Here is an 8976-nt window from a genome sequence, read left to right on the forward strand (position 1 = left end):
ACCCTTTACAATGGGTTTCTAAAGTTAGAAAGTCTCTCTAGGTATATATGTACATAATGATGGTATTTTATTTCATTTTATTCTAATTTAAATGTGTATATACGTTTTACGTGTATGGCGTACAAGGTAGTTATATAGTATAACATATATTAATTGATCTGACGGTCAAATTATAGTTTATGACAAGAATCACAAGAATTATGGGGTAGTTTCACGCCCGAATGCCCGATTCTGTGATTTTCCCAGACACCCTGAATGCAGCAACTACCGTCACAGCCGCCGACCAATCAGAAAGCTGCTAAAAACCCTAGCTAGCTACCCTTCTGTAGTCCCTGTCAGAAAGTTACATGAGCAAAACACAGCACAGAAGTACGGATTAAACAGTAACTATATTATACATTTGGATATATTCTTATTTCTCAGGTAGGTGGTGTTTTTATATTGATATCGCAACAATATATCGTTTTATAAACCGACGAATATTAAGTTAACGCTACCAGTTAGCTTAATGTAAAACTGAATCTTAGCAAAAGTCAACTGACGTTAGCTATCTCCTGTTAGCATCAACTTATAGTGACGTGGGTGAGCTCGTGCCGACAAACGTTAAAAGTCAGTTAAATCGAGAGAACGGGACTTTGGGTGAGTGGCGATGTTAATTTTCACATCTTTTATTATTTTTAAAGCACCTTTCATACATAAAATACAGCTGTAAAGTGCTTTACATTAACGTATTATGGCGTTAAAACATCATACAGTAAAGTTACAAGATAACTTAAGTTCATAACAATATAATTAAAGACACAATACTTGACTTGTCCTTGAAACATAGCTACATTATCCCAGAGAGGACGGTTTAAAACACGGTTTCACATGTTAGTTTGATTATTCATTTCGAAAGAATACGTTTCTGTTTATGGTAATGTCTGTATGTTTAGGTGCTGTGTCATAGGTCATTTTTAGAAAAACTGTGTACAAAATAAATAAATAAATATATATGTATATACGACGTTTAAAACGTTTGTTTTGTTGACGTTTTCGAAAAAAATTTCGACATTTGAACCATCTTTTAATGCTTTCTTCCAGCGTTTTTCCCGGTTTTCTTTTCGGTGCTTTTTAAAAACTTTTTTTTTTTTTAAATAATAATACATAATTTTTGTAATTTTTGTAGTTTTACAACGTTTGAATTTTTCATGTAAATGCTAGATCAGATCTGCTAGACGTGTCGACGTTAGGTTAGTTAGGTTTAGGCATGAGGATGGGGATTGGTTAGGGTAAGAATAATGCTATTATAATAATGCTAGTTTTCTCTGAAAAAAAACCCCCAATATGTATAAAGGCCAGTAAAAATGGGTTTCGGATGGGCCACTTAGTGGCATGACATGAAATAAAATATAATGAATTAACCCTTGTGTTGTCCTCCCTTCTGTTTATTCTGTAAAGTATACATTATTTCCCCATTCTGTGTTACATCTTCTTAGCCAACCTCATTCCAGACGGGTATATGTCAACGTTTAGAAACCATTTCAATTCATTTTCAAATCCTATAAATTGAATAAAAACACCCAAAATTCAATGAAAGTAATGAGCCGATCCTTCATTTCACTTGCAAAGAGCGTCATATGGAACCATCCATGTTATTTTTTGAGGCAACTTGGTTGAAAGAAACCCTTTTTTTCTGATACAGAAACTTAAAAAAGGGGGTCACATTTGACCCTAGGACAACAGGAGGGTTCATTCATTCTTTTCAACTGTTTGCTCTATTGCTCTGTCTGTTTCCGCTCATTTCTAGGGTCCCCGCTTGCAGTCTGATGGGTTCATGTTAACACCCAGCAGAGCAGAGTCCGTTCAGCACCATGGCCCTCGCTGAGGAGCAGCCGGAGAAGTAAGACCACGTCTCCTCTGACTAGACGTCATGTCGGACTTATTCCGAGATTTTCATTCTGCCATCAGATGTTATGAGGAAGTCAAACTGTGTAGAAAGTCAGATTAAGACCTGGAACATTCATAAGTGTGTGTGTGTGTGCTGTCTGTCTGTGTGTATCGGTCTGTATCGGTCTGTGTGTGTGTGTCTGTGTGTGTGTGTGTCTGTGTGTGTGTGTGTGTGTGTGTGTGTGTGTGCTGTCCAGACACTGTTGGGTGTGTTTTGCCACGGAGCGAGATGACCACAGTGCAGAGTGGGTGAGCCCCTGCAGGTGTAAAGGCTGCACTAAATGGATCCACCAGGCCTGTCTGCAGCGCTGGCTGGACGAGAAGCAGAAAGGAAACAGCGGCGGAGCGGTCAGCTGTCCCCAGTGTGGCACTGAATATCATATCACCTTCCCCAAGATGGGTGAGTGACCGTTTACATCAAGAAAAAAGTCTAGCCGGCCTGGGAACCTTCAGGTGCTCTTTAGGGGCATTCAGACCAAAATAAAAAAGCTATTCTCCACAGGGTTGTCATATCATCCATACAGAGATAGTAGTATACAGCTGTTATGCATCATATCATCCATACAGAGATAGTAGTATACAGCTGTTATACATCATATCATCCATACAGATAGTAGTATACAGCTGTTATGCATCATATCATCTATACAGAGATAGTAGTATACAGTTGTTATACATCATATCATCCATACAGGGATAGTAGTATACAGTTGTTATACATCATATCATCTATACAGAGATAGTAGTATACAGTTGTTATACATCATATCATCTATACAGATAGTAGTATACAGTTGTTATACATCATATCATCCATACAGGGATAGTAGTATACAGCTGTTATACATCATATCATCTATACAGGGATAGTAGTATACAGTTGTTAAAACATAATAAAATATATGACACACTGGTATCGGATCAGTACTCTGTATCGGCCGATACGCAAGTTCAGGTATCAGAATCGGTATCGGGAAGCAAAAAATGGTATCAGACCATCTCTAAATGAAACGGCCCGTTTGTGTTCTTAAACCCCCCTCCGAAGCACAAGTAGACTTTATATTTCACCGTTACTGTTTTCCGTCAGATCGTTTGTAGATGTCGACGTTTCCTACTGCACTTGAAGGCAGCTTCATTTCCCGGAGAAAGAGAGAAAGAAAAGAGAGGAGCGAGACATAGCGAGTGCTTTGTTGTTGGAGGAAACATTCAGCTATTAAAGGAGAATTCCGGTCGATTCCAACACGTAGCTCTGTTGTTTGTAAATGTGGAGAGCTGTCAGTAGCGAGAAAAACTAAACCAATCAGTGCTGCCTACACCGTGTTATCCTCCTGCTAGCGTTAGCACCCAACAGGCTTAAACAGGGCAGGTTATAAACATGTTTTAAGCCTCTAAACATGCTCAAAATGTCATAACAAGTGCCTCCCCATGTGCAGTGATTCCTTCTGAGGGAACACAGGGAATCTGGCTGGAATATTGGATTGTATGAGTTAGATAATCGACTAGTGTGGACTTGACCGGAAAACAGGAAATAAACAGAGGTATGTGCACTGGCTGGATTAACAACGTTTATGCCTTTCTGTCACATCTCCAGCAGTCAGATTCACTGTGTTCACTCAGAAGGAATCACTGCACATGGGGAGGCACTTGTAATGACATTTTGAGCATGTTTAGAGGCTTAAAACATGTTTATAACCTGCCCTGTTTAAGCCTGTTGGGTGCTAACGTAGCAGGAGGATAACACGGTGTAGGCAGCACCGATTGTTTTAGTTTTTTTTGCTACTGACAGCACTCCAGATTTCCAAACAACAGAGCTACGTGTTGAAATTGACCGGAATTCTCCTTTAACACAAACTCCCGGGCAGTTCAGTGCTCGTGTTGTGTTAGCGATAGAGGCAGTGATGTTTCCTGTTTCCTGTACGGGACTCTCACACCGCCTCAAACCACACCGACAAGTCTGATCTCCGGTTACATGATTGGCCAGCGCAGCGTGGGGTTGCGTTTCTTCTAGTCTATATCCTCAACGTCCCACTTCTGATTTCACTCATTTAGACCTCAGGCTTCCTTTGTGTTGTTATTCTAAACTCTGGTGGATTTATGAAAGCTGGAAGAAGATATATCAGCCTTTGACGCACACACAATGCTTTTTGGGTCTTTTTATGGGATTTATTAATGAGAAGAGAAGTACAGAATATGAGCAGAACTCTTAAGTGTGTGTTTCCTTGCCTCCCCCCCTCAGGCCCGTTGGTGTATTTCCTCCAGCAGGTGGACCGAGCTCTGACCCGGGCCAGTCCGTTCGCAGCCATCGGGGTGGTGGTCGGGACCGTCTACTGGTCCGCCGTCACATACGGAGCTGTGACTGTCATGCAGGTCCCAGTCAATAAAATATTGCACAGAAAGATAATAACTTTTATTTATATATATATATATATATATATATATATATATATATATATATATATATATATATATATATATATATTAGGGCTGTCAATCGATTACAAAATGTAATCTAATTACATTACATTAATGACATACTCTGTGATTAATTAATCGAAATTAATCGCATACATAATTAACGGTGCCTGAACCGATACTTTTTAAGAAAGTAAAAAAAGAAAAGAACAAAAAAAGGTACTAAACAACAGTTGGTGACATTAAAGAACGGCTTGTTTATTGCTAAGGCCATATGGTCAACATTAAATGATTAATAATAATGTAGAACAATAACTTATTTCACTAGTAAATTGCTGTTGAACGACAAAAACAACAACCAGATGGGAAAAGGACATTTACAATAACTTCAAATGCACCACGAGGCTGTAGTTTACCAGTTTCATTGAACACACCGTCTGTGTTGTTTCTCTGACGGCAGCTGCAGATTGTTACATCCCGGTGTTGAATCCTCTACAGTAAACACAGTCACACTTTACACCGTTTAGCGTTAGCTGTCAGCATTTAACCGTGTTTAATCCAGCTACTAGCTAGCGGTAGGCTAACGTTAGCGGCTGTTGAGTATAGTGTTAACTAGCTAGCGGTAGGCTAACGTTAGCTGCTGTCGAGTATAGTGTTAACTAGCTAGTGGTAGGCTAACGTTAGCTGCTGTCGAGTATAGTGTTAACTAGCTAGCGGTAGGCTAACGTCAGCTGCTGTCTAGTATAGTGTTAACTAGCTAGTGGTAGGCTAACGTTAGCTGCTGTCGAGTATAGTGTTAACTAGCTAGCGGTAGGCTAACGTCAGCTGCTGTCGAGTATAGTGTTAACTAGCTAGCGGTAGGCTAACGTTAGCTGCTGTTGAGTATAGTGTTAACTAGCTAGCGGTAGGCTAACGTTAGCTGCTGTTGAGTATAGTGTTAACTAGCTAGCGGTAGGCTAACGTTAGCTGCTGTTGAGTATAGTGTTAACTAGCGTCACATGCAGCGGTGTTTGTGTTTCCTGTAACGTCTGTTTCAGAGCAGCAGAAGAAGCGCAGACATATCAGTGGCACCAGATTTTCTTCTGTATGCAAACGTCAATATGGAATGGATTAATCTGCGTTAGTTTCTTCTCAGATTAATTAATTGAAATTAACGCGCTATTTTGACAGCCCTAATAAATATATATATATATATATATATATATATATATATATATATATATATATATATAGTAATAAACCAGCTCAGACCAAAGATCTGCAGCGAGACGAGCTCTCTTGACGATTACTAACATTTTCAGAGCTGTTGTGATGATTTTGACGTTTTTTTAAGTCTTTCTTGACGCTTATTCAGTGTTTTCAAGTTTTTGACGGGTCTTTTGTAACGCTTTTTTTGGACAATTTCGACTACTTTCATGCTATTGGCGCTATTTTGACGTTTTTTGGGCCCTTTCCACATTTTTCCCGCCACTTTTTTGACACTTTTTTTTGACTGAGTCACAGCGACACCATCGGCTGGTTTGAGTCACTTTTTATCGCATTTTTTCTGGTGCTTTTTTAAACGTTTTTGTCATTTTTCAGTTTCCTACTACGTTCTTGTCACTTTTTTTCAACGTTTTTGTCATTTTTTTAAACCTTTTTGTTTTTGCTGACGTTTTTCGAGTTTCTGGTTGCCTCGTCTTCTCTGTTCTGTTCTGTGTTTTCAGCAGTTTGTTTTCTTACGTTGTAAAACCAGCCTCTGGAGACTCCACCAGCTGAGTCGCAGCGACGCCATTGGCTGGTTTGAGTCGAGCTGAGACAGGCCGCTTCAGACCGCTGAAACTTTTCCTGCAATGTTCTAAAAATGCCAATCTTTGGTTTGAACTGGGCTTAAAACCAGAGAGCGTGACAGTGTGTTCACCTCGTGTGTGTGTGTGTGTGTGTGTGTGTGTGTGTGTGTGTGTGTGTAGGTTGTGGGACATAAGAAGGGTCTGTATGTGATGGAGCGAGCCGACCCTCTCTTCCTGCTCATGGGCCTGCCCACCATCCCTGTGGTGCTGGTGCTGGGGAAGATGTTCCGCTGGGAGGATTATCTGGTGAGGCTGTGGCAGAGATACTCCTACAAAGGGAAGCTCCCACCAGGTACACACACACACACACACACACACACACACACACACACACACACACACACGGTACACAAACACTCCCCACACACACACATGCCGGCCCTGCTATTCTCTTAAAGAGATCGACGTACACTCACTCACTCACACACACAGGCCTACATCGCTTCAGTCTTAACAGCTACTTTGTCCTGTTACAGTGTTCCCCTAAGTTAGTAGAAAGACATACTGTAAATGCACATATTTGCCGGAGGGTTTAGGGGGTCTTTCCTCAAGAAAATGTGAAGTTACGTACACACACACTCACACATGCACACACACACACACGCACAAGTATAAACTTATGTAGGCTCTGCGTGGAGCCTCCAAGGAAGCCTAAATCCTCCTGAACTGTGTTTTGTCTCAGGTGGCCGGCGTTACGTGCCCCGAGTCCCTGCTGACGGGTTCGGAGCAGGAGATCACCTCTCTGTGTCCAGGACTCTGTGTGGGGCGCTGGTCTTTCCCTCCATCGCCAGTCTGGTGGGACGGCTGCTGTTCAGACGGATGCCCTCTAATCTGCAGCGCACTGTGCTGGTGAATATACCTCGTCTGTCTGGTGGATATTTAAGAATTCATGTACAGCAAAGATTAATCAACTAGTTGTCAAGTAATTCAGTCCTTCCAGAAAAATGTGGAGTTTTTTTTGTGATTGTTTTGGGCTAAAATCCTTAATTATGCGTCACGTTTTCTTAAAAAATGTGATGGAATATGTGGGATATTTATGCTATTTTATGCGATGAAATTACGGGAACTTTTTAAAACTGTGGTGGCTTCATCGCGGGGTTTGCAGCTTTTAGATGATGTTCACGTTGCGTAATTACGTCACTTCATAACCTTCCCATGGCAGCAGGGGGAAACGGCTGCTCTTGTGTGACGTAAACGCAACATTTTTCATCTTTCTGCTGAGATATTTGGGACTTTTTTGCAACGAAAATGCGGGGATTATGACATCATGCAAGCCCCGCATATTTTTGCGGCGAAAGTGCTGCGTTTTTGAAAAAAATGGCTGATTATGCATTGAAATAATCACGTATTTCTGGAGGGACTGACTAATAAATGGATCACTAGCATGAAGCTAACGTTGACATTGTGTGACGTTGGGTTTCTTTAACCAACTCCCGTGATCTTTGACGCTGGGGAGGAGACTCTTTTCAGTATTTAGAATTTGGACTGCAGTACCCATTTCCAACACTTGCTGTCAGTATTACATATTGGACCTTTTAATTAATATGAAAAACATTTGTTGGTACTTCGCACACGAAGTAAGTTGTAAATAAGGTGTTTTTAAAAATCTTTTTTAGAAGTCACTTATTCTGTCCTCCTCTGTCTCCACAGGGCGGCATCGCATTTGTGTTGATTAAGGGAGCGTTGAAGGTGTATTTCAAACAGCAGCAGTGCGTTATGCAGAGCAGCCGGAACATCCTCAACTACCCCGAGAGGAACGGAGACGGACAGAACGACGGTGGAGAGGAAGACACGGAGGACACAGAGGACAGTGGAAACGAATAGTTGTACTAACGTTGAGAGAGAGAAGGGAAGGACAACTGTGAGAGCAGACATGGTGGTTCAAAAGCAAAACGTACTTAACTATAAAACACAAAGGTGAGTGCTTCTGTAGAGGAGGAGGGGAGTTTGGGTCAGAAGATATAGGTCTGCTAGAGAGAAACTTCAGTATTTTTGGACCCTAATTTCCCATGCGTTGGTGTCTTGATGTCTAATGTGTCTCTAGACGTTAAATAAGTCTGCTTTCACTACTCAACTTTTGACTTTTGGTTAAATTCACACAGATATAGAAACGTTAAACGGTTAAAACTAGAAGGGCACTCAGAGAGAGCAGACCTCCGCCAAGACATAACCTGGCTCACAATGTAGAGGCAGTTGGAGTTTACCTGGCCAGGAACTCATTTTCCCAATTATCCCGACGCCACATGAAAGCACCACACACACCCTATCTTGTAATGTTAACACAAGTGGAGGAGAATTTGTGTATCCGCCACCGTGATTCGGATCCACATACACACTCCCCCCACACATACACGCGCGCGCACACATACATATACGCACACACACACACACACACATACATATACGCACACACACACACACACACACACATACATATACGCACACACACACACACACACACACACATATACGCACACACACACACACACACATACACACACACACACACACACACACACACACGTGCACACACACACACGCACATACGCACACACACACACACACACGTGCACACACACACACACACACACACACACACACGTGTGCACACACGCATACACACACACACACATATATGCACATACACACACACATGCGCACACATACGCACACACACACACACATCCCTCCCCCCACACACACACACACACGCACATACACACTCCCCCCACACATATGCACACACACACACACACGCACATACACACTCCCCCCACACATATGCACACACACACACGCACGCACA

The 8976-nt window shown here is 41.8% G+C and overlaps 1 protein-coding gene across 2 annotated transcripts; it reads left to right on the plus strand.

Annotated features, from left to right (window-relative positions):
• Positions 1–307: 307 nt before the first annotated feature.
• Positions 308–8696, plus strand: marchf5l (membrane-associated ring finger (C3HC4) 5, like). Of its 2 annotated transcripts, XM_078271655.1 has the most exons (8): positions 308–423; positions 562–639; positions 1790–1882; positions 2127–2329; positions 4166–4296; positions 6291–6462; positions 6853–7019; positions 7821–8696. In XM_078271655.1, exons 3-8 carry the CDS (start codon positions 1854–1856, stop codon positions 7992–7994), a joined length of 876 nt encoding a protein of 291 aa, XP_078127781.1. In that variant the 5' UTR covers positions 308–423; positions 562–639; positions 1790–1853; the 3' UTR covers positions 7995–8696. The 2 variants fall into 2 exon arrangements, with proteins under 2 accessions (XP_078127781.1, XP_078127779.1); XM_078271653.1 differs by lacking the exon at positions 562–639.
• Positions 8697–8976: the final 280 nt, after the last annotated feature.

This window comes from Sander vitreus, chromosome 16 (assembly GCF_031162955.1).
Source record: "Sander vitreus isolate 19-12246 chromosome 16, sanVit1, whole genome shotgun sequence".
NCBI lineage: Eukaryota > Metazoa > Chordata > Actinopteri > Perciformes > Percidae > Sander > Sander vitreus.